This window comes from Balaenoptera ricei, chromosome 14, assembly GCF_028023285.1.
Source record: "Balaenoptera ricei isolate mBalRic1 chromosome 14, mBalRic1.hap2, whole genome shotgun sequence".
NCBI lineage: Eukaryota > Metazoa > Chordata > Mammalia > Artiodactyla > Balaenopteridae > Balaenoptera > Balaenoptera ricei.
In genome coordinates this window covers 51,528,501-51,554,032 of record NC_082652.1, presented here as the reverse complement: position 1 = coordinate 51,554,032, position 25,532 = coordinate 51,528,501, and the positions used below count along the sequence as shown (strand labels likewise).

General features: G+C 43.4%; 2 protein-coding genes across 3 annotated transcripts in view; both read right to left on the bottom strand.

The window, feature by feature from the left end:
* MOCOS (molybdenum cofactor sulfurase) overlaps positions 1-4,809 on the bottom strand; it is a 55,182-nt gene extending 50,373 nt beyond the window's left edge. Inside the window, exon 1 of the mRNA XM_059894112.1 lies at positions 4,668-4,809. Within this exon, the coding sequence (XP_059750095.1) occupies positions 4,668-4,809 (142 nt within the window). The remainder of the gene's footprint in view (positions 1-4,667) is intronic.
* Positions 4,810-12,321: 7,512 nt separating this feature from the next.
* ELP2 (elongator acetyltransferase complex subunit 2) overlaps positions 12,322-25,532 on the bottom strand; it is a 47,717-nt gene continuing 34,506 nt past the window's right edge. The window contains exons 18-22 of one of the 2 annotated variants that reach the window (XM_059895537.1): positions 23,102-23,294; positions 21,589-21,710; positions 19,927-20,060; positions 19,066-19,179; positions 12,322-15,654 (exon numbers count right to left, since the gene is read on the bottom strand). In XM_059895537.1, the coding sequence (XP_059751520.1) occupies positions 15,498-15,654; positions 19,066-19,179; positions 19,927-20,060; positions 21,589-21,710; positions 23,102-23,294 (720 nt within the window). In that variant the 3' untranslated portion in view covers positions 12,322-15,497. The remainder of the gene's footprint in view (positions 15,655-19,065; positions 19,180-19,926; positions 20,061-21,588; positions 21,711-23,101; positions 23,295-25,532) is intronic. The other variant, XR_009497380.1, reaches the window with a different exon arrangement.

Sequence of the window (25,532 nt, the reverse complement as noted above, 5' to 3'; positions counted from 1 at the left end):
GATCTGTCTACTCTGGACATTGCATATAAATGGAATCATACAACATGTGGTCTTTTGTGTCTAGCTTCTTTCACTTAGCATAATAATTTCAAGTGCATCCATACTGTAGCATGTATCAGAACTTCATTCCTTTTTTGTGACTGAATAGTATTCCATTGTACGGATATGCCACATATTTTGTTTATCTATTCATCTGCTGATGAATATTTGGGTTGTTTCCAATTTTGCCTATTATAAATAATGCTGTTATGGATCTTTGTGTACAAGTTTTTGTGTGGACATATGTTTTCTCCCATTTGGTTGGTTGTTCTTTCACTTTCTTGATGATAGCCATTGAAAAAAAAATTTTTTTTAATTTTGATTAAGTCCAATTTGTCTATTTTTGTTGCTTGTAATTTTGGTGTCATAAGAAACCACTGCCTAATCCAAGGTCCTGATGATTTATACTTATGCTTTCTTCTAAGAGTTTTATTCTTTTAGCTCTTATATTTAGGTCTTTGGCCCATTTTGAGTTAATTTTTTAATACAGTGTTGAAGAGGGGTCCAACTTCAGTCTTTGGCATGTGGATACACCATTTAAGAGACTATTCTTTCTCCTGTTTAATAGTCTTGGCATCCTGTTGAAAATAAATTGACCATAGATGTATGGGTTTATTTCTGGTCTTACAACTCTACTCCATTGGTCTATGTATCTATCCTTATGCCAATATCACATTGTTCATTGTTTTGATTACTATAACTTTATGTAAATCTTACTTACCTTTACTTTTATGGCAGTGTAAGTCCTTCCACTTTGTTCTCTTTTATTTTCAGTAATTTTTTTTTTAATTTTATTTTTTGGCTGCATTGGGTCTTCGTCGCTGCACACGGGCTTTCTCTAGTTACGGTGAGCAGGGGCTACTATTTGTTGCGGTGCACGGGCTTCTCATTGCGGTGGCTTCTCTTGTTGCGGAGCACCGGCTCTAGGCACACAGGCTTCAGTAGTTGCAGCATGCGGGCTCAATAGTTGTGACTCGCAGGCTCTAGAGCACAGGCTCAGTAGTTGTGGCGCACAGGCTTAGTTGCTCCGTGGCATGTGGGATCTTCCTGGACCAGGGCTCGAACCCGTGTCCCCTGCATTGACAGGCGGATTCCCAACCACTGTGCCACCAGGGAAGTCCCTCAACTTTGTTCTTTTTCAAGATTGCTTTGGGTATTCTGGATCCTTTGCATTTCTATATGAATTTTAGGATCAACTTGTCAAAAAACTGCCTGGGATTTTGATAGGAATTGCATTGAATCTGTAGGTAGTTTTGGGAGTATTGCCATCTTAACAATATTAAGTCTTCCAATCCATGAATACAGGATGTCTTTCCATTTATTTAGGTCTTCTTTTATTTCAATGATATTTTGTAGTTTTCAGTGTATGTCTTGTACTTCTTTTGATAAATTTATTGCTGTGTATGTTATTCTTTTTGATGCTTTGGGAACTGTTTCCTTTATTTCACTTTCATAGTGTTCATTGATACTGTATAGAAATTGAATTGATGTTTGTATACTGACCGTCTATCCTACAACTTTGCTGAACTTGTTTTTTTAGTACTAATAGCTTTGCGTGTGGATTTTTTAGGATCTTCTGTATACAAGATTATACTCTCAGCAAGTAGAGATGTTTTACTTCTTCCTTTCCAATCTGGATGTCTTTTATTTCATTTTCTTGCCTAATTGTCCTGGCTAGAACTTCTAGCACAATACTGAATAGAAGTGGTGAGAAGAGACGTCCTTGCCTTGTTCCTGATCTTAATGGTAAAATTTTCATTCTTTCACCTTTAAGTATGATGTTAGCTGTGGTTTTTTTGTAGATGGCCTTTATCAGGTTGATTAAATTTCCTTTTATTCCTAGTTTATTGAGTGTTTTTATATTCAAGAAATATTTACTGAGCACTTACTGTGTTCCAGGCACTGTTCTAAGTGCTGGGGACATAACAGCAGACAAAATAGAAGCTGGTATGATAGTGACAGAGAAAGACCATAAACAAATAAATATAAACTATGTCAGGTGGTAAGAAATGTTATGGCTCAACTATGTAAAAAAAAAACAAAACCCATGTACACACACATATAAATATAGACAAGCACTGGAAAGGCAAACAAGACACAAATGGCAGCAGTTGACTCCGGGGTGGCCACAGTGGCGGCAACTGGAGTTGGGGGTGCTCCCTGGCCATTCTTCATCCTCTTTTGACACCTTTTGAATTTGGTACCATGTTAAATGTATTACCTAGCCAAAAAAATTAGTTTTAAAATAATGTTCTCATTTACTAAAGATTCAGAAATAGAAAGGTACCGCACCAAAAGAAAGGCTTTTGTCCACCCAGCATTAGGGAGACGCTCATGGGGAGCATTAGTGCCCTGTCGCTATTATTAGAAGAAGTAGGCAAACGACCCCCAAACCAATCGGCATTAGGTCTTCAAGAAAGGGAATTCCAGGGTCTCTTCTGGCTCATGCACCTTCAGTTCTTGGTTCCATGCAGGGTGAGTGACCATCAGTCAGCACCCAGAGGCTTTAAGAACCACTTGAACCACAACTGTGTAATCAATATGCTCCCTTCACCAAAACAAGGACATTCCCATCCAATGGGTTATGCAAAATATTTCAGCACTTAAAGGTTAAGCATTTAATTATCCAGAGCAACCACTTAACCAGACAAATTCTCAAACCTGCAAGAAAACTTTGGGGGGGGTGGGTAGGGGTCAGGGATAGAAAGAGGAGGTGAATCTTACGCTATTGTGGTTTGGTTTGCTTGTTTTTCCCTGCCCTCTTTCTGGTTCGTTTGTTTCTGTGTGAAAAAAGAGGGGGATATGTTCCTAGACTCCCAGCAGCGGGAAGGGTGAGTTTATAGTCCACAAAGTCTGCTTCAACCATAATATAGAGGAAATGCTGGGAAATTGTACTAGATAGATAGATAGATAGGTAGGTAGAGAGATAATCACAAAACACTATCACAATTACAGTAGATGTTAAAAGGGCACTGAAGGCCAGCCTGGGATCCTGGCTATCACATCTAAACTTTACATTTGAGGAAAAGGGTGCTGTTCTCTGAGACACAAGAATGAAACAAGGAGGGATCTACTTTCTACTTTCCCAGGGTAGTGTTGAGGGGAGAGGTCATCCAGTGATGGATGTGAGGGATCAGAGCTGGAGGGGGTTAGGGGATTAAGGAGGAGTGATGCTGAAATAATTACCTACTGTACGATAACAGCTTCTGGGATTTGCTTCAAAAGAATGGGGAGACTTTCTCAAGTCCTCTGCACCTGTGGGTATTCATTCTATAGGTGCCTCTATTTCTGTGGGTAGGAAGTTTCTATAACCAAAAAAGTTCAGAGAGAAAAGGAAAGAGAGAGAGAGAGAGAAGAGGCACTGTCTCCAGCAGGTGAATGGGCAACTGGGAAGATCGGGGAGGGAGTGAAGAGAGGCCGCCAGAGGGCCACTGTCTCCTCCTTTGAGCTTCCCTGCTTAAGTACAGACGGGGCCACTCAAGGAGGAGGGCACAGCCCTTAAACCTCCCAAAGTGGGGGGGGGGGGGCGGGAAAACAATCACGTTCCGGAACATGAGAAAATGACCCAGAGAGCTGAAGTCAGCTACCTGATAACTGAAACATAAATCATGGTTGTTGTTCTGCCACAAGCGGGCAAGTGGCACCAACTGTTCACCACGACAGAATAAATACACCTCAAATCCCAGTGCCCGGCGCCACGACCTGCCCACTTAACCGGCACCCCTCCCAGTTCAAACAGCACGCCCTTCTAAGGCTTGGTGAAGCCCCTCACAGAAGGTTGCTGGAAAAGGATGAGTCCCGACCCGGTGCGGAACGTCCTCCCGCCCTGCAGCAGTGGGCTGGGAGGACCACTGGACAGATCAAGCTTGTCTTCCAATTTAACCTGCCTGTTCCGCCTTGCGGAACTCGAAGGCACGATGAGATCCCGGTCCTCACGTCCAATGTACTGTCTCGTCCTGTACTTAAAGTTCGAATTGCACGGTTTGCTAATTCTTCAGGTCCCCCAGCGAGCTGGACTTCCGAGGCATTGTTCTGCCTACACTAGTGAGAAAAATGAGACTTTGAAAATACAAACTGCTGGGAGCCATCCCAGCGGAGTCTGGAGCGCAGCCTCGGGAAGCTCCTGCACGGCGGCCGCAGCCCCTCGGTCCCCAACCCGCGCGCCCGCAGAGTCGCGGTCCCAACCCCGCGCGCTGGCCGCCCGTGCACCGCTCCCGTCCCCGGGCAATCACCCGAACAGTCACGGCCGCCGGGCATTCCTGCATTTTGCAACCCCGGCTCCAGTTGGAACTTTAGAGCCGGGAGTCTCGTGGCAAGCGAAGGCAAAAAGAATCCTCAGCCCTATTCGCAGAGGGCGGAGACAGGTGGCAAAGGACCACTTTGGTCCTACATCCCTGGAAAGTCTAAGGAGCAAGAAGTCTTGGGGTTGCAGATGGGACCTCAGGGAGCCGCGTCCACGAAGAGAGCTCGCGGACACATCCCTCCAGGTCTTTCGATTCAAAATGGGTCCCTAATGAGGTAACGCCGCTCCCGCCGGGAGCAAAAGTTCCTTCCACGTCGGTTCTAGAAACCGCGTGTCCCCCACAGCCTCCCGGCAGGCCCGGCGCAGCTACCCCCGCCGGTCTCACCTGCCAGGCGGCCGAACTCGCGCGCCCGGAGCTCGTGCAGGTTGCGTCGGCCATACCCGTAGACGAGAGGCTGCGGGCTCGAGTCCAGGAACTGCGCAAAGGCCAGCAGCTCGGCCCCCGACTGCCCGGCGCCGCCGGCCATGACCCAGGACTGCGCGCCGCGCAGTCCGAGCGGGCTGCGCCGGGGAAGCGCCGAGGCCCGCCCGCCGCGACTCCGCCCCGCCGCGCCCCGGCCGCGCCTCCCGGCCAGCCAGTGACACCGCGCCCCCGCCGAGGGGCGGCGCCTCTCCCGGCAGGCCGGGCTTGCCCCGGGCGCCCCGACTCACGGAGTTTCACTGCTTTCTACCCTTTTCCCACCTGGGGGCAAGGGAGTGCCCGTGGTTGTCTCTTTTAACCGCTTTCCAACGGAGTCCACGGAGACGCCCCCAGACCCTTGGAACACAAAGTTCTCGTTTACGGTACCACGGAGAGGCTGATGCAAGATGCAATGAATTGCTTTTTGCTGCTGGACATCCTGGAACCTGGCGATCCTCCCCGCCGACTCTCCCTGGCCCGAGCCCAGCGCAGCGCCCGGGAGCCTCACTCTCCGTGGAGGAACCCCAGTGTGCGGGGCGGGGCGTTTGCAAGGAGACTTCCCCAGGTGCTGTTCCCCAGTGGGGCGTGTGCTCGGCGTTTCTGAGAATGTGGCTGAGCAAAAGATGGAAGAGGAAAAAGATTGGGGACCGATGAGTTTGGTTAATAAGGTCGCGGCAGGTGGGCACCGTCGGGACCCGGTAGCTCCAGTGCGACCCAAGCAAAAGCACCTCCTCCGCTCCGCCAGGGGCCTGCATCCCAGGACACAATTGCCTCAAGTGTGGAGAGGCGGGCCAAACCCACGGGCGGGAATTGCCGGGCCCAGTGTGAGTGTGGAAGCGGGTGGGCAGGTGGGGGCCGGCTTCCGGGGATGGAGTGAAAGGTACTGGAGGCCCAGGAAAGGTGCCCGAGGTGAGGGGAGGGCTGTACAGAACCCGCATCGGAGGGCGGCAAAGTCTGGAGGCTTAAGTGAGGACTCAGATTCGGGTCTTGGGGACCCAAGGTGGGGCCCCAGGAATGGACCACTGGCTCTGTTGTAGGAAAAATGGGGCGTGAGAGGATGGTCTTGGTCATATCCCAAGTCATACTCCTGGGGCAGACGGTGCAGATAAGAATTCAAGCGCTAGCCATAGTAAAGTGAAAGGTTTATTTAGACAGATACACACTCCGTATACAGTGTGGTTGGTCTCAGAAGGCGAGAGAGGTGCCAGGGAAATATGGGGTGTTTAGTTTTTATGGGCTGGGTAATTTCATAGGCTAATGAGTGGGAGGAATATTCTAGCTATCTTAGAGAAGGGGCAGGGATTTTCAGGAATTGGGGCAGCACCCGCTTTTGGTCTTTTATGGAACTGTCATGGCACGGGTGTGTCCTTTAGCAGATGCTAATGTATTACAATGAGAGTATAATGAGGCTCAAGGCCTACTGGAAGTTGAATCTTCCGCCATCTTGGGCCTAGTAGGTTCTAACCAGCTTTTGTCACTTCCTGTTCTTCTTAATGGTTGTGTCATTGCTTTAATGGTTGCGCTCTGCCCCCTTCCTTTCTGTCTCAGCTCTCAAAGCATGCTGCAGTGGGACAAGGTGGGAAGGGCACCCAGGCCACAGGTTCACTGCCTGTGCTGCAGCCAGGCCCTCAGTCACCCTGTGTGTGCGCTGCAGGCACCTTGGGATGCGTGACAATGCGTGGAGCAGACTCCCCGGTCCAGCCTCTGCTTGTATAAAAAGCAAGGGTTCTGCTGCCTGGTGGCCCACCAGCCCCTCCTGGCTCAGCCCCCAATACCAGGTCTGAGAAAGACCCTGGGGGTGGGGGAGGCGGGTTGTGGCCCAGGCCAGAGCCATTGGGTACCGGGCTGCAGTGCTAGAGCCGGTGCCCAGGCTTCCCCTTGCCTAGGTGGCCCCTGCCTGAAGACCGCCCTGGCTAATCTCACTCACTGCAGAATTCCCAGGATCAGGACTTCCCTGGTGGTCCAGTGGCTAAGACTCCGCGCTCCCAACGCAGGGGCCTGGGTTTGATCCCTGGTCAGGGAACTAGATCCTGCATGCCGCAACTAAGAGTTCACATGCCGCAACTAAAGATCCCCGATTCTGCATGCTGCAACGAAAAACGATCCCGCATGCCGCAACTAAGACCCGGAGCAGCCAAATATATAAATAAATATTTTTTTAAAATTATCCCCAGGATCTTACTCTGGAAGGAATGGATGGTATCGATGGATGGATGCCCGAGTTGGCTCCTTAGCGTCACCATCCAGCCACCTCCCTGCAGCGTACCTGTTGGCCATACTTGGAGCAGGAACCTTGGGCATCTTGGCCTCACTCCATTGCACTCTAACCTCTAAATGTGACTTCTGGCAACAGTACCAACAGGAGCAGGCACTGCACTGGGCACATGTATACTCTTATCTGTACTAATTATTCAACAGTTAAATAAACAGATCCATGAGGTGGCTCTTACAGGTTGGGTGGCTGTGGCAGAGAGAGGTAGAGTAACTTGCTCAAGGGCACACAGCTAGAAGAAGGTGGACAAGCTAGCGCCTGGGAAGTCAGTCTCCAGAGCCCAACCAGTTAAATGTGTTCAACAATCTCTCCGGTGTAAGCCACGGTGGTCCTCAGGGCCTCCGCCTCCCCACCTCTAAGTTGGGGAGAGTGCTGGGGGTTGATGCTCCTCTCACCCCTCCTTTTAATGCACTACTTCTCCCTGAGGATCTCCTTGAGGCCAGCCCTCTCAGGAATTAACCTGCAAGAATCATCTGGAAGCCTATGAAAATGCAGATTCTGATTAAGTTGGGGGGCATGGTGGTTAAGGTTCTGTGTTTCTGATTCGCCTGGGCGATGCGGACACTGGAGTCCTTGGACGGCACCCTGAGCAGTGAGGGCCTAGGTTACTTCCCTGGGAATGTAAGGAGTACCTCTCCTCAAGGTGTTATGTGGCCAAGTAACAAATCACAAATCCACAAGGGTGTTACATTAGGACAAACTTGCTAGGGAACAATCTGAATGGGCCAAGTCAGAACTCCTTTAAAAAACATTTTTTTTAATTGTGTTAAAATATACATAACATAAAATTTACCCCTTAGCCATTTTTAAGTGCACAGTTCAGTAATATCAGGTATATCCACCTTGTTGTGCAAACAATCTCCAGAACTCTTTTCATCTTGCAGAACTTAAACTCTATACCCATTAAATAAGAACTCCCCTTTCCCCCTCCCCCAGCCTCTGGCAATCACCATTCTATTTTCTGTATCTACAAATTTGGTTACTCTAGATACCTCATATAAGTGGAATCATATAGTATTTGTCTTTCTGTGACTAGCTTATTTCACTCAGCATAATGTCCATGTGGCAGCATGTGTTCAGAACTTCCTTCCTTTTTAAGGCTGAATAATGTTTCACTGTATGTATATACCATATTTTTTGACCCATTCATCTATTGCTGAACACTTGGAATACTTCCACCTCTTGGCTATTGCAAATATGCTAGGAACATGGGTGTATGAGTATCTCTTTGAGAATTTACTTCCAATTCTTTTGGATATATATAGTCAGAAGTGGGATTGCTGGATCATATGGTAGTTCTATTTTTAAGTTTTGAGGAATTGCCATAGTGTTGCCCATAGCGGCTACACCATTTTACATTCTCACCAATGGTGCACAAGGGCTCCAATTCCTCCATATTCTCACCAATAGTTATTTTCTGGTTTTGTTTTGTTTGGTTAGGTTTTTGTTATTGTTACAGTAGCCATCCTACTGGGTGTGAGGTTGCCTCTCATTGTGTTGTTGATTTGCATTTCCCTAATGATTAGTGGTGTTGAGTATCTTTTCACGTGCTTATTGGCCATTTATATATCATCTTTGGAGAATTGTCTGTTCAAGTCCTTTGCTCCCCCCTGCTCTGCCCCCAACTTGGTTGTTTTTTTATTGTTGAGTTGTAGGAGTTCTTTATATAGACTGGATATTAACCCTTCATCAGATCTATCATTTGCAATATTTTCTCCCATTCTGTAGTTGCCTTTTCACTCTGTTGACTGTGTCCTTTGATGTACAGTGCAGAACCCTTAAGGTCATTAAAAACCACTGAATTACCACTTAGTCAAGAAGTATCTTTAAGCCCCTGGCTCTGCCCAGGGGACCGTGTGCTCAGGAGGATGTGAAGATATTGTGCCTACGTCCACGTAGGGAAATGACACAGACAATGGGGGCTGAGTGCCCTGTGGCTCCGCTTCAGGAGGCAAGTGTGGAATGGCAGGAGAGAAGAGAGAAAGGAGCTCCTTCCCGCCAGGGAGTCCAGGGAAGGCACCCCAAAGGAGGAAGCCTGTGGTCTGGGCCACAGTAAAGAAGAGAGGGTGGGGTGGGTGGGGACGTCGGGAGCCTCAGTCTCTAATTGGCACCTTCAAGTGCATTTCACCAAGACTCCCTGGGCCTCTCCTGCCAGAAAGAGACTGTCAGAAATCGGAGCGCTCGCTCTTACCCTGCCTGAAGCAGAACCTCCAGTCCCCATCAGTGAACGTCTTACACGTGTTCATCGTTCAGTGAACTCCTGTGCTATAGGCCTACCACCGCTTCATCTCCCCTGGTCCATCTGCTGGCCCTGGGACCTTGGAATAGCCTGAGCTGGTCCATGCTGAGGCCCCAGGCAGCCACCAGCCTCTGCACCCAAAGTTCATAGCTTTGTAGTGAAACAGCCCTTCAGCTCCTCCGGACACCCCTCTCTCACCAAGAACTGTGAAAAGTATGTCTATAGCCAGATTGGGTAGACAGCCCCAATTTTGTCTTAAAATCTTTCCCCCTTGGTGAGGCTCTGCCCCTGGGCCATCCCACTCAGCCTGGTTCTGTACTCAGGATGATGTGTTCCCTGGCAATGGACTCCATTCTTGAGAATCTCCACAATACAGGAGACATTCATTCATGTACTATTCATTCATTCACTCACTTGGCAACAGTTCAGTGAGTGCCTCTCAGAGTTAGAGTCTGTGGGGATTGAGGAAGGAGGTGGGGCAGGTTTGGAGGCAGGTTTTGAAAGGCAGGTTTAAGTCAGTCTAAGGGAATAGAATTTCATTCTGAAGATTTTTGAGCAAGAAAGTGTCCCCAAGAGGTGATTTCGACCAAACTGTCTAATGACTGTGCCCAGGCTGGATGGGGTGGTGGAACTGGGGGCAGGGAAACCAGCTACAACCTCTTGGAACTGTCCAGGCTGAATCACTGCAGATGAAAACGTGCTTTGGCAGGGACACTCATTCAATGTTCATCGGGAAGCTGCTCCCTGCTAGGAACATGGTAGGCGCTGGGAAGACAACAGTCCATGAGGCAGCCTCTGGGCTGAGAGGCCCCCAGGACAGTGAAGAAGATGGCTCTACAGCCAGGTCGCCTCTCCGTGCTGCAGAGCCCAAGAAGGGGCCTTCCTTCAAAAGGTTGAGCCTCCTCCACCTAGGACTCCAGAGGGTCCTGGGTGGGGCGGTAGCATTCCATGTACAATGGTCTGGAGGTGCAAAAGGCTCAGAAAATTCCCAAAGCAGGAACTTCAGTGAGGCTGGAGCACAGCCTGTGGTAGGGGATGAGGGGTAGGGATGGGGACTGAGGCAAGAGAGCGGGGCAGACCCTATGGTGCAGAGGAGCATGGCTGGGGTCCAGGAGGGACGGGAAGAGGTGTGTCTGAGGCCAGTGACATTTAAGGATCACCTGCCTCCATGCCACTGACTAATGAGAAGGTAGTCAAGAGAGATGGGAGGAGAGCTAGAGGAGAGCGCCTTGGTGGTAACTAAGGCTGAAAAGCCAGTTAGGACAAGGACTGATCAGATTATTCAACTTGCTTGGTTCGGTGATATGCAGTGACCTAAGTGAGCATTTCTGTTATCCTGGTGGGGATGGAAGCTCCATTATAACGGTCCAGTCTTAAATGGTAAGGAAGGGTAGAGGTTTTCCACTGGCTAAAACCCCCGAGGCCTCTTGATCATAGAGGTAGTTGGGAGTTGCCAATTGTGATGGATCATATTTTCTGCCAAGTAGTTGAGATGGGGTCGGTGTTTCAGAGGAGGCTGAATTTAGTTTGGATAATGAAATTGGTGCTTCCTGCCAGAAGTGAAATGCATACCTCCCTAACAATGAGAACCTGCTGACCTAGATATCCTGATACCGGAGAAATCAGAAGGCCTGCAGAGCAGGAAGAGAGACAGCAGTGGAGGCAGGTTTCTCTCTAGAGCCTGGAGGTTGGAAGCTCTGGCAGAAACAACTTGAGAGCAGTGGAAAAAAAGATCAGAAAACCCCAGGAAGCTCCCTCCCCTGGAGTGATAGGAGAACTTTTTTGTGAAACAGAAGCTAAAAGGGCAGCTCAAAATCACCATGTTTGGGAACAAGGCTCCGTTATATCCAGACTCATGTTCAAAACAACACCCGGCCCTCCGCCCCGAGTACTAGGCAGACCACAGGAGTGAGAGGGTGGGTGGACCCACAGCTGAGGCCCTTTTCCTCGGGGCCCAGCTTCTCCCTGTTCATTCAAGGGTGGGTGGACTGGGCCAAACCACGCCCTTCTTGTTCCCTTCTGGGTTGACATCTCCTTCCTGCTCTTTGTTCCCTACCTCTTTATGCCACCAAGACAGGGAAAGGATCTGATGCCAATTTTCCTATTTACTGACCAGTGGATTACACTGGAGAATGCTTCCTCCACCAGCCAGCCATCTGTGCGATCAAACTTATTCTTGAATTCAGCAAATATTTGACAGTACACAGGGCCAGCTACATTGTGCTAGGTGCTATGGAAAACAAGAAAACAAATCTGATGCCCTGATGTTTAGGCTTTAGTAGGCTTGTACGCTTGGCTTTCATTGGTTACCTATCCAGCACCCACTGCCCCTCCGATTTTGCTTTGGAAAACCACCCCATGTAGAGCAACCACACGGTCTTAATGGGACCGACCCTGCCTCCAGCTCCAGAATAGGTAATCTCATGCTCTTGCTACATGGGCAGGCTCCAGCCACTCAATGTGTGGTTACCTCTGACCACAGTGATTAATTCAGGATGGTCCACTCAGAGTAAAGCTAGGGACTTCATGTATAAAGGTTAATTCTTTTTTTTTTTGGCCTCACCACACGGCTTGCAGGATATTAGTTTCCCGACAAGGGATCGAATCTGGGCCCACGGCAGTGAAAGTGCTGAGTCCTAACCACTGGACCGCCAGGGAACTCCCAAAAGTTTATTCTTTTTGATATGAATGAGCAAGGGAATCTGTAACCTCAGGGGCTGCTTTCATCCATCTCATAGCCATGAGGAAGGACAGCCTTAGAAGACGACTGACACATGGAGAGGGCAGAGCTGAGAGAATCAGAGAAAGGGAAACAGTGTCCTGGTCAAACCATACATGGGCTTTGTCCTACCACTGGACTGTTTCCAGTTATGTGAGCTAATTAATTCCCTGTATCTTTTTGAGACAAACTTTTCTCACCATAGAAAGCAGCTAATTGATACTGCTTAAGACATACATTAATAAAACATAGGAAGTAACAAATGCCATAAAAGAAAATGAGAAGAAAATACTATGAATTCAGTGAAAGAATACTTGAAACAAGGGGATTAATAAAGGCTCTATGGAGGTGACATGAGCTGAGCTTTATTTAATTGTAACAGTTACCGATTATTGGTGTCTTACTATATCCAGGCCTTGGGCTAGCATTTTTCATGCATTGGCTCATTTAATCCTCAGAACAACCCTATGAAGTGGTTATTTTTTATGAAATGAGACTAACATTTGTTCTTTCTTCCAGAATAAAGCACTTCAATTCCCAGCTAAGCACATGACCACCTGCAATAAAGATTTCATTTCCCAGCCTCTCTTGAGGTACGGCTACAAGACAAAATTCAGGCCACAGAGGTTAAGCACAACGGTATGGACTTCCAAGTTTTCTTAAAGTTAGGGGCAAGCCTCTTATGCCTTCCTGCTTTCTCCTGGCTGGGATGCAAAGGTCATGGCAGGAGGCCAAGCAGCCATCCTGGATAGTGAGGAAGCCACACGCTGAGCATGGTAGCAAAGAGCCTGGGTCCCCTGACCATGTTGAGAAGGCTCCCTGCCCGACCTGGTCTGCCTACCTTGACTGCTTTTGAGAGAGAAAACTTCTCTCTCGCAATAAGCCAGAAAGAACATTTTGCATTTTCTTTCACACAGAGCTGAATCGAGGTCAGACTGATCCATTAATATTATCTCCATTTACAGAGATGAGGGGGAAAGCTTACCCAGGTATAGCCAGTGTAAGTCAGGATTCAAACGCACTTCTGATTCCTTACATCGGGGTTCCAACCCTCACCCAGATTGCCTTGAGAAGTACATAGGATTTGTACAGAAGTGGGTAGAAGGCCTTGCATTTTTCTTACAGACAACCCAAGATTTTCTACGGTGGCGAGGATAACTTAAGACAGGGAATGATTCTGGCTTTCCTTTTATTCCTGAATTGGCACAGTCTCCCTCAAATTCCCCCAGTCTCTCTTTGGAACCAATAACCATGGCTGCTCCCCCTGAGGCTACTGGGAAGATAGTGATTTGGCTCCTTGTTGCCCAAGGTAAACATGTGCTGGGAACACAACCCAATCACCTCTCCTCCATCTAGGAAAGTCATGTAGGTCAGAAGATAGCAACTGCTTAGGTTGGCACTTGGCATCAGTCTGAGCTTTGATGCTGTGACTCAGGCAGAAAAATGAAATTATCAGGGAAGACAAGGAAGGGCAGGTCAGGGATTCTGAAATACTCCTCAGCAACTCCAGAGCAAAGCTGCAAGACTGCCTTTTTGCTTTAGATGTTATGAACTACTACAGTATGGTTCAAAGTGTTCTCCTTTAGCAGATGAAGACTATCATGGTAAAAGTACAATGTATGTGTATGGAGTTCACTATACTGCCCAAATGTACACCAAGTCCTGGAAACACTTACTGAACTGAATTAATTACACAGGTGATTACTGAGGAAGATGCTTCAGGACAACTTGGGAAAACTGTCTATTTACAACTGGCAAAACAACAACTAACCATGAACTTGGTCTCTCCAAGACTAGGCCTGCTTTCAGGAGACCTCAGGGGGTTGAGTTCCGTGCTGGAAAAGGCTCTAAAGGACTGTTAGTCCACTGAGTCTGCTCTGGAACCCCATGTGCGCAGGATCTGAACAAATTGCTGTGTGCCAACGGGAAGATTCAGATCCTTCAGCAGATAAGCAAAGAAATCATCCTTCAGAGCATCCTGGTTTCTGAGGTTAAGAAGCTCAGGTGCTCACTGCCTTGGTGCATGCATGCTCACATGCACACACACACCCCTAAGGGTGTAAGACAAGTTTATACAGATTCAGTGGTCTAGAACTGCACTGTCCAAATATGGATATAGCCACTAGCCACAGGTGGCTAGTGAGCATTTGAAATGTGGCTAGTTATGAATTGAGATGAGCTCTAAGTGTAAAATGCAATTTGTAGTGTACAAAGATTTCATACAGAAGAAAGAGTAAAATATCTCCATAATTTTTTATATTGACTATATTAAAATGATACTATTTGGGATATACTGGGTTTGAACAAATGTGTCACTAAAATAAATTACACCTCTTTCTTTTTACTTCATGTGGCTACCAGAAAAGTTTAAAGTACATAGGTAGCTCACATTATATTTCTGTTGGACTAGAAATACTGGATAGTTCTGGTCTAAAAACCTTCATTTAGACTAAGTATCACTTAACTTCTTTGGACTAAGTATCACTTAACTTCTTTGGAAGTAAAATGTCATGTTAGATAATAGCATAAACGCCCAGCAAGAAAATCCTCGCCTCCCTCCTTCCAGCTATTTACTACGTACAGTGTGCAAAGTGGCAATCTGCCAGGTGGCTCATGTTCCCACAGGGTCAGGAGAGGCCTGGCTCTCCCACCAGTCTTCGCAGGCTCTCCCACACCCTCTCTTAACCCCTCTCCACCCAACTCCCAAGTGCTCAGCTCTGGCGGGCAGCCTCCCAAACCTCAGCAGGCACACCCAGCACTCTTTCTGGTGTGTTCTTCTGCCCTCTGCTCCCACCGCTCCCTCTCCCTGAGGGACATCCTTCACGCTCATGACTTCATCCTTCCTCTTGTGACTCATCCTTGCAACTTCACAGAAATTCAGGTGATTCGGATGATACTTTCCAGCCCCTATGTCTCTCAGTTACTTTAAGCACTTTAAGTCAAACTCTGAAGGAAGCATCTATGTACTTTTAAAGAGTAAGAGAAGAGACCGACTACAGTTCAAACTCACAACCTGCCAAATTCCTAGAATGGCTGGTGTGTACCGGGAGGGAGGGGTCAAGACCACACTTTGTGTGGTCTGCTTATTTACAAAAACTGTTAAAATAAAAATTGAGTAATCTGGGTTTTATCTCTTTTTATTTTCTAGGCTCTCCCTCAGAGGAGGGTAGTAAATAATGAAACGTCCCAAACATTTGAAAAGAGAAGGCCCGAAATGACACAAAATTAGGCAAATTTGGTCATGAAGAAAGAAAGAATAGAGGCTCTCAATCTGGGACACACAGATGCAGGTCTGAATCCCTGAAAGTATGGGCAAGGTTCTGAGACTGTGTGTATATAAACATTTTGAGAGAAGAGTCTGTAGCTTTCATCATATTTCAAAGGGTCTGAGACTCACATAAGGACTACTGCCATAGAGCTTAAGCATGAAATGCAATGAAATTATGAGGTAAAGAAAGGTTATCTATTTACATGATAAATATTTTTAAGACACCAACAAGTATATGCTTGCAGTCATTAAGTCCATTACAGTGCACATCTGTTAACTCTGTGTATCTTCACAGTGTGATCTTCACCACAACTTGCAAAGTGTAACCATTCAGTGCCTTCTGCTTCATTCTGTTCAGTTTTCCCATTACAGTTCTTCCAGCATAATTTTTTGATAGCAAGTGTATGACTTTGGCTAAAACAAAGACAGAGAAATCATGAAATGAATGTATGCTATGACTATGAAATATTTTTCTGGTGCTCACCTGCATATTAATTCAATTAGTATGCTCTTCCTATTAGTGTTGTTAACATAAATAGAAGTCAAAACCTGAACATCTAAATGTACAGGTTTTCACCTCTTGTGTTAATGTATTCCTCTGTGTGTATTTATCTTTCATTGAGTTCTCTAATCTTAATTATTTTCTTCTACTTACTTTGTATGCTTTACTATACATTTCCCAGCATCTTGGGATGGATGCTTAGATTATAGATTTTCAGTCTTTGTTCTTTTCTAATATATCTAGTTAAGGCTATGAATTCCCCTCTAGGCATTGTTTTCGCTATTTTCCACAAAGGTTCATATGCTGTGTCTTCATTTTCTTTCTGTTTAAAATATCTTCTAATTTCTATTGTAATTTTTTCTTTGACCCATGTGTTGTTTGAAAGTATGTTGCTTAATTTCTAACAGTTGGAGACTTTCTAATTATCTTTTTGTTATTTATTTTTCTACAGTCAGAAAATATCCTGAATTTTGTCTATATATACTTTACAATCTCATCCTCTGATTTTGTTTAGATATACTTTATGATCCAAAATATGTATAAAATATGTGTCTAAAGCACTTATGAAATAAACATGTTTTTGTCTCTTTTTTAAAAAAAAAAAGTACAGGTTTTAAAATACCATCACTAATATTTTAGCAATTTTATGTTAGCCTTGAAAATATTTTACTTACTGACCAAGGACACCACCAAAAAGAGCAAGAAATAGACAATGCATTTCTGTCAAATTTTGCTTTAACCATCAATTTTAACTATTAAAATCGGTCTTTCAGGCAACATTACTAAATGTGTTCCTTTTCTAAAGAATTCCAACTTTGCAACATATTCTACATTATTTGATCTTCTGACATCCCTGTAACTTGAATGGACGCTTACTCTCATTATTTACTGCTGGGTAAGGAAAGAGTGAAAGATTTAATAAACTACCCAGTGAAAGAACCTTGGTCTCCAATGTGACCTGTAACTGCACGACCCTGGGCAAGAGGTTCATATTAACGCACTCCCCCAGCCCCCATGGCTGACCTAGGATGCCACCAAACATAGATTATTAATAAATCTCTATGAAATACAATATCCTCTATAAATTTAACCTGCAAACTAGTCCTCCAAACCAAAACGGAATAAGGTGAAAAGCTTAAGCAAGTTGTAAAGCAGTAAACACTGAAAATAATGCCTGAGCTCACAAATCATACTTGCAGACTCTGAAGAGTCCCTGTCGCCAACGCACTCTCAGGATCAAAAGAATGAAGCACAGCCTCGAAGTGATGAAACACATTTAAAAAAATCAGCACACCAGAACCTAAGTCACCAAATGACTGTGAGCCCTTGCAAGTGGCCACTCTAGAAGGGTCCACACATTCCAACAATGCTGCTGTGCCTCAGTGTTTCCTGAAATTCTCCTAAAGGAAATACTTCCACACAGACTACGACCTGAGTATTCTCAATGAAAGCTCATCTTCCTTTGAGGATGAATTTGATTACTGAAAGAAGTCAAAAGTCATCTGGATAGGAGCTTATAAATAAGATGAAGGTTAAGCTAAAAAAAAAAAAAGTGAATGGTCAAAATGAGAAAAACTTTATGTAAAAGGTATCATAATTGGTTTTCTTGCATCACTAGTAAGCTAGTTTTGAACACAGTTCCTAAAGAGAAGTTCCAAAAATATTTTAAGTAACAGCAACATCACTGGGATCTCATTTGTTCTGGATTAATATTAAAGTTCTCTCATTTCATTAAAAGAATGATTTGAAGTAGTGACATCACTGAAACAAGTATATATATAGACTAGTATATATATAGTACTTTGCATCCCAGAGAAGTTACTTTGAGGGACAGTACTTATTTGGCTATATATGCTTTGAGAAGGTATGTTTCGTTTCTTTTCTTTTTTGGTAATGTTCTTTAAATCCAGCGTGTTAACAGATCACATTTAGAAGACAGGGAGTTTGGGGAGCCAACCTAGAAGGCAGTGTTTGCTTATATTACCTTCGTTTATATTTCATTATCAGCAAAACCTTTCATTTGAAAAGTATTTGTAATCTGTTAAGTGTAATATTAGCAATCCAAATAATATAAGGTAAGCCAGGAATTAGTTCTTGCAAATCCAAAGTCACCATAATGACTAAAAAAATTTTAAATGAAAAACTCAAATTCTGTACATGTCCCCTGCCCATACTTTCTGAGGGGCTTCTTGCCACTGTTCCACATTCGGGCCACAGAAGTGGTCTGGGTACTGGGCAGAGGCAGAGCAAGCACCACGGGTAGGGCAAAGTGAAAGGAAGGAAAAGCAGGGGAGGGGAGGCCAGGAAGAGAGGAAATTTCAAATGCCTGAAACATGGAATTTCATTGGATACCTCTCTCTTCAGTAAGCCAACAGCATGAACTGTTTCAACAGCTAAACCCAGCATCAGAGAGGTGGGAGAGAACCCATGAGGACAGCAGTAATAAAGCAGATCTCATTTTAAATACATTTAAATAAATACAATTATCATGAGCATTAACATGCTTTGCCGGTAAGGAGACAAACTCCCCTGGAAGGTATATCTTGTACAATCCATCTCTCGGCATCAAGCCAATGGCCTTCCTCATGATGCTGTCGTTTGGAATTGTATTTGAAGTTATATTTTGGATAGTTTAAATATATGAAGGTTGAAGAATCCTAAAAAAATCTAACACAGAATGACATTAATGACTTTTTGAAAGTTTAGTCATTTTTAATGAATGAAATGGGTAAAGAAGCAGATTAAAAAGTGTTCCCTGCTGTCTAAGCAGGTGGAGGAGAAGGAGGCTGTAAACAGCAGGTGCTCTGAGCCAGCTCAGGTGGCAAAGGCCCATGCCCAGGGCACAAGGCTCAGGAGCACTTACTCTGCCTGAAGGCTGGTCACAGGGCTTTGAGGGGCACTTGACGGTTTACTCCATTTCAGGATGTGAGCTGAAGTGTTCAAACACGAGATTCGGCTACCAAACACAATCTATAATATTTCCAAAAAACCACCAACATTCTGAATTAAATTTTACTAAGATTCTACTTAGTCAAATTCTGAAACTCATCATTATGAAAATCACTTTCATCTCCAATGCGTTGTCTGTAAACACAGTATCATGCAAACAAGCAATTTGGTCAAATAAACTTTTAAAAAACAAGTGCAATATAGTAACAAACATCAATTTCAAGAGACTGTCACAAAACACAGAGGTACAAATTAGCAGTAAGCACCATGAACAGATTTGTGTTTCTCTCCATGCAAATGTGACATAAGATTTGCTGCTAAAGACTCCATGATTTCTATCTAATCTGATGGAAGCAAAAATAGGAAGGAAATACCTTTGACTTGTTTCTACACAGTGCATCCAGTCATTTATTTCTGGAACTTGATCAGTCTTTTTCCAAGAATATAGACAAATCTTTCCACACTCTAATCCTACTGCAACAACATATCTGTTTTTAAGGGAAGGGAAAGACAGTGATTAATTTAGCATGAACTAGTGTTATCTCCATCACGAATCTAAAGTCGTTCTTCAGTGCTCCCACTGTCTCTGGCTTACAAAGGACTCTGTTTAAAATTCGGGCCCAGGATCCAGTGCGCTGCTCTACTGTGCGCTCACAGAGGCTCCTCTCCGTCGAGGATGCTCACAGTTTTACCTCTGCCCTCTGCTGGCAAGGCCTATGAGCCAGTGTTTCCCTGGCTGGCAGCAGAGACCCTTGTTCTACCGAAGATACTTGTTACAGAGAAAGCACCACAGTCCTAAATTTGGTGAAACAAGAACCTCTGAGCCACACTCCCAATCTCTATTTCACCACGCTGAATATCATCAAGCTCTATCAATTTAGCAATTCTTATGAGGGGAGTTCCCTGGTGGTCCAGTGTTTGGGGCTCTGAGCTTCCACTGCGGGGGGCCTGGGTTCGATCCCTGGTCTGGGAACTAGGATCCCACAAGCCACGCGGCGCAGCCAAACAAACAAACAAATAAATAAATAAATAGGGGTTGATCAGAAAGATAAGATAAAATAAAATGGTGTTAAAAACAAAAAAGAAATCCTATGAGAAACATAAGCATTATAAAAAAAATAGTTAACTTGGAACCTAAGAGAACCCAAAGATAAAAGTATAAGAGGGCTACACATTGAGAAACTAAGTGGTCTTCTTAAAGAAAACATAAGATGAAGCCCCACGCAGAGACTGACCGTTGGGAAAGGTTAAGCACTGGGCAGACACTGACGGCAGTCGCAGCTCCGCCCACGTCCAGAACGGAGGAGCAGGGGCCGATGCTGTGCTCAGTGGAGTCCTCGCTGGAGTCGCACTCACCCCAGACAACCACCTAACACAGACACATCAAACTCTGTAAAACTTTCTCTTTGCAAGGTTTCTAGCAATGCATTAGAGCATTTCAATGGCATAGAGGACACTGACATTTAAAACAATGCATCATTTTCATGTGTGTTCCAGGACTTCTGAGCATTTCAAGCATCACAGAGAAGCCACCATGTGGCAGATACATGTCTCTGAGACCTCAACTATCCAACTGCGCTGGTCCAAAGATGACTGTCCCGCCCAGAGGCCAGGGGTGTTCAGCCTGCTCTTTACACTCAGGAAACCAGCTCTGATCCAGTGAGATACTGTCCACCACGTCCTCAAGGTGCTCGTGCACCACCCCAAGAAATTACCACAAAATGCATGAAACCAGCCAAGTCCCTGGCTCTTCTTCCACACCACCCACTGCTCATGGAATCAGCTCAGCTCACTCGGGAGGCCCTAACCTTGATAATACACCGCATAAGAAATGAGGCTCTCCTGGAAGCTCATGCCTCAAAAGGGTGTGAATGGTCACAAAGAAATGGAGAGGGAAGTGAAAACGCAGGACCAGAGCAAGATTCTGAGCAGAGGGCTCCGCCCAAGCAAGCAGGAGTGCATTCCTGAGACTGCATGGTGGATGATGCTTTGTCCGTTTCAGCCTTGACCGAACTGTGACAGCCACAGCTGGACCATCTGCTACCGGGCCTGACTGTGGAAGGCAGCAGCAGTCCTGCTGCCTGAGCAGCTGGCAGAAAGCAGGAAGACGAATGCCGGGGAAGAAATGAATAGGCAAATGACAGAAGTAAAGGTCTGCGAGAAAGCACTTCAGAGGCTAACATTTCAGTGTTTCACTGAGTGACAACATGCTGTGTTAGTCCTCTGCTTCTGTAACTTGTACCATGACTGTGACTGGAGAGGGCAGGAGAGGAAAGGAAACGCTCAAGTGCCTCAGCACCTCTGGTCTGCAGGAAGTGCAGAAAAAGGAAAGGATGCTTTAAAGAGCATGAAAACAGAGGAAAGACCAGAGGCCAGGGGAACATTTCCCAGAGAACAAGGGCGAGGGTCATGGTCAAGAACCTACTGCTAGCTAACTTGTTCTGATTTTATTCACAGCTCGTGACACACACAGGCACACACCCCGCTTCCTCTGCTGAATGAAAAGGTAATAATCATTCATTATAGAAAGAATTTTAAATTCACAAAAGAACGAAAAAGAAAAGCAGAAACTGTCTTTCCCTATGTCCCTCCATCCACTCCTGCTCTCCTACTTTCTTAGTCTTGACCCATTTCATTTACTACTTTTCTCCTACTGGGGCCATCTGATAGTCATGTGTCTGAAGGGCCTTCCTCTCTTATTTGATATTTCAGAGACATGTATTTATAGAATTTAACAAGTAAGAAAAGCCTTTTTATGTATGCATATGAAAAACACAGAAGGAAATACATAAACTGATTCTTAAAAGATGTATCAGAAAATTAGGATTATGTGTTTTTTACACACCTGTAATATTACTATTTTACATTTGAAAAAATATTAAGTTAAAAAAAATTACCTTTTTGTCCCGACTTCCAGTGAAGAAATACTTGCCATCAGGACTCCAATCACAAGACCAAATAATTCTACTGTGCACAGCAGTGATTTTGTTAGTGAAGGCAAAGAGACTGAAAACTGGGTCTGAAAGAAACACATATGCACTAGTCACAAAGTGCAGAAAGCTGTTTTTTTACCTGGTAGAAAGCTATGTTTAAATGCCATATACAACATGTAATTTAACAATCAATTTATATACACAGACTTTTGCAACCGACCAAGGCCAGGCAACTGATCCCTCACCAGAAGGCTATGTGCATACAGTTATTTTTCTAGTAGGAAATGCTTTTATACTGACTAGTCACTCTCTAGTGACTGATGACAAACATCTTCTGGACACTTAACTAAAAGTTCAATTTATGCTTATGGAAGAAGTCTGATGAAATTTAAACTTACTCAGGAAGTAGCCAGATCTGTGTATTAATAAGCTATGGAAAAAAAGACTAATGAACCCTTAAATAATGTAAAAAAAAAAAAAAATGAACTTAAAAAAAACTCTTCCCTTGCAATATTTTAAGTGTAGGGTAACTAACTTCTAGCCCTCATAGGGACTAAACCTAAAAGACATAACTGTGTATAGAGGGTAGACTAATGTATCTATTAATCCACAATCCATAAAGATATAACAAATTAAAGGATTTATTAGTATAATATCACTTTAACTTTTTAAAAAAGGAAAAGTTGCATGTTAGGAAATCAGTAGTTGCAAATGAAATTAGTCTGTTACAACATATACTGCTCAGTATGTGTCATAGTCCCTGGTATTCTCTAAAACACAAAAAACCCAAAGGACTAAAAATATCATAAGATCAAACTGCAGTAGGTTTTATCAATGGAAAAATTAAAAACAGGATTAAACAACACAAAGTACTTTAAACGCTCTCTAGATTTTACCTACTCAGTGAAACTGGAAGAATAAGAATAGGCTACTGCTGCAATCACACGAAGCCTTTTTTCCTTTTCCTTTTTTTTTTTTTTTCAATTTATGCCAGATCCAAAGTAGAATGCAGGTAGGTGTGTTAACATCTTGCCCAGGGGTCATGTTATTCACAAATGGATGCCCAAAACACCCCTCCCAATTATCACTGTGACAGAGGTGGGTAGGTGAACGGTAAAGACAATGGTCCTTCTGAGTTTCATAATTTAACTGTATATTCATTATTCCTGTCCCATAAAACCCTCAGTATATATCACCCATTTGGTTTTATGGTGGCATTCTGTAACCATCTGCGAAATCCAAATTTTCTACATGTAGATTTTTATGTTTCTTTATCTGAGATGTCTGAATACATATCATCCTTACAAGGAAGGTCAGGTCTTCCTCAGTTATCACAAAACTTGAAAGACTCACAACAACCAGACTCTGCCCTTCACCCTGTTATCATTTCTATTTCTCTTTACACAATAGCTGCTCAAAGTAGGTAAATGGACATAACTGTTTCACTAATAATCTTCCCAACCAGGAGCTGTTTTACCTAACTCAGGTGAGATTGTGTCCTGCCTTTTCCACAGTGACCAGGTCCGATCTCTGGAAACAGCTAGTAAGAACTTGTCTTCAGGAGAGAAGGCCATCTGCGTGACAGTCAAACTGTGGAAAATTAAATTCTGCACCTGTTTCCAAGATGCAGTGTTCCAAAGAATGATAGCTGCATGCTCTTTCTTAGCTGCCTATAGGACAGAGATGAAACAATAAAGCAATTAAAGTGAAATAAACTGAAAACATTTTTCAAAATAATATATTGTTTCTATGGTATTTTTTATGTATCCATGTAAAAAAAAAAAAAAAACACAACTTCTGAGAAAATACTATAACCAGGTGTAACCTCTGAGAAGAGACAGACTGGAATTAGAAATGATGACTAATTAGAGACTGGCACTGAAATCAGAATTTTAAAAATTGAGTTATATTTAACATACAATATTATATTAGTTTCAGGTGTACGACAAAATTTCAGGTTCAATATTTTTATACATTATGAAATGATCACCACATTAAGTCTAGTTACTATCCATCATCATACAAAGTTGTTACCATATTATTGACCATATCCCCTATGGGTACCTTACGTCCCTGTGACTTATTTATTTTATAACTGAAAGTTTATACCTCTTAAACCCCTACTTCGGTCATCCCTCCACCCCACCGAAAACACCCTATCTATTTCCTGTACCTATGAATCTGTTTCTGTTTTGTTTGTTCATTTGTTTTGTTTTTTAGATTCCACATATAAATGAAATCATTTGGTGTTTGTCTTTCTCTAACTTATTTACTCATTTCACTTAGCATAATACCCTCCAGGTCCATCCATGTTGCCACAAATGGCAAGATTTCATTCTTTTTTTTTATGGCTGAGTAATATTCCATCACACACACACACACCACCCCTTCCTTATCCATTCCTCTATCAATGGGCACTTAGGTTGCTTCCATATCTTGGCTATTGTAAATAATGCTATAATGAACATAGAGGTACATATATCTTTATAAATTAATGTTTTCATTTCCTTTGGATAAATAGCCAAAAGAAGAATTGCTGGCTCATATGGTATAGTTCTATTTTTAATTTTTTGAGGAACCTCCATACTACTTTAATATTTTACAAGAAGAATACATCTGTGTATTAACTGTGTAATTAGTAGTTTAGAAACTTTCACTTCTGGTCAATATGGAGTAACAGGGACCAGATTTACTCTCTTGTGTGAAAAAAACTAAAAGATCAGACAGAATACACGAAATAATGGCACTCCAAAATATTAGATATCTGGCAACAAAGAACACTGATACCTAAAAGACAAAACGAATCACAGAGTAGGAAAAAAAGAAAAAGAAAAAAGAAAAAAACAATCACTGAACTCTATGACAACGTCAAGCAGCCAAATATAGGTATAACTATGGTCTGCAAAAGGATAAGAAAAAAATACTTAAAAAGATAATGGCCAAAAAAATTTCCAAATTCAATGAAAACAATAAACCTACAGATCTAAGACGTTCAATAAAACCCAAGCACAAGAAACACGAAGAAAACTATACCAACAGTAATCAAATTGTTTAAAACCAGTGAAAAATATAAAATTGCAGTTGGAGGAAAAAACAACATTACTAAGTAACAAAGAAAAATGACAGTGGGCTTCTCATCCAAAACAATGCAAATCAGAGGAAAATGGAGCAACATTTTTAAAGTACCTAAGGGAAAACCAACAATTCTTTAGCCACCACTAATACTGTTAAAAAATGAAGGGAAATAGATCCTTTTCAGACAGGCAAAAGGTGAAAAAATTCCTGACCAGCAGAACTGCATTATGAGGAATGTTAAGAACATCCTGTAGGCAGCAGGAAAATAATATCTGATGGAAAAATTTTTTTATTATTTAAATCTCTTTAGGGATAATTGACTGTTAAAGCATAAATAATATTGTGGGATTTCTGTGAAGAAGTAAAATGTACAAAAACAATACCACAAAGTAGAAGGAAATGAAAGTATACTTATGTTCTCGTATGCAAATAGTGCAATATTACTTGATGGTAAACTGTGGTAAATTAAAGATATATAGTATAAAATGTGAAACAACCAATAAAATAACAAAGAGTTATATCTACTAAACAAAACAAAACAAAAGAAATAAAATGGAATCATAAAAAGGAATCACGTAATCCAAAATAAGTATAGTGGATCAAAGAACAGATAGATCAAATAGAAAACAAATAGCAAGACGATAGGAGTTAATCTATCATATCAATTATTACATCAAATGCAAATGATCTAATAAGCAACCCTATTAAAATGAAAGATTATCAAGATGAGAAAATCAGCAAGACCCAATTATATGCTGTCTCCAAGAAACCCACTTGAAATAAAAGGAAACAAACAGCTTAAAGTAAAATGATGGAAAAAGAGACATAATTCA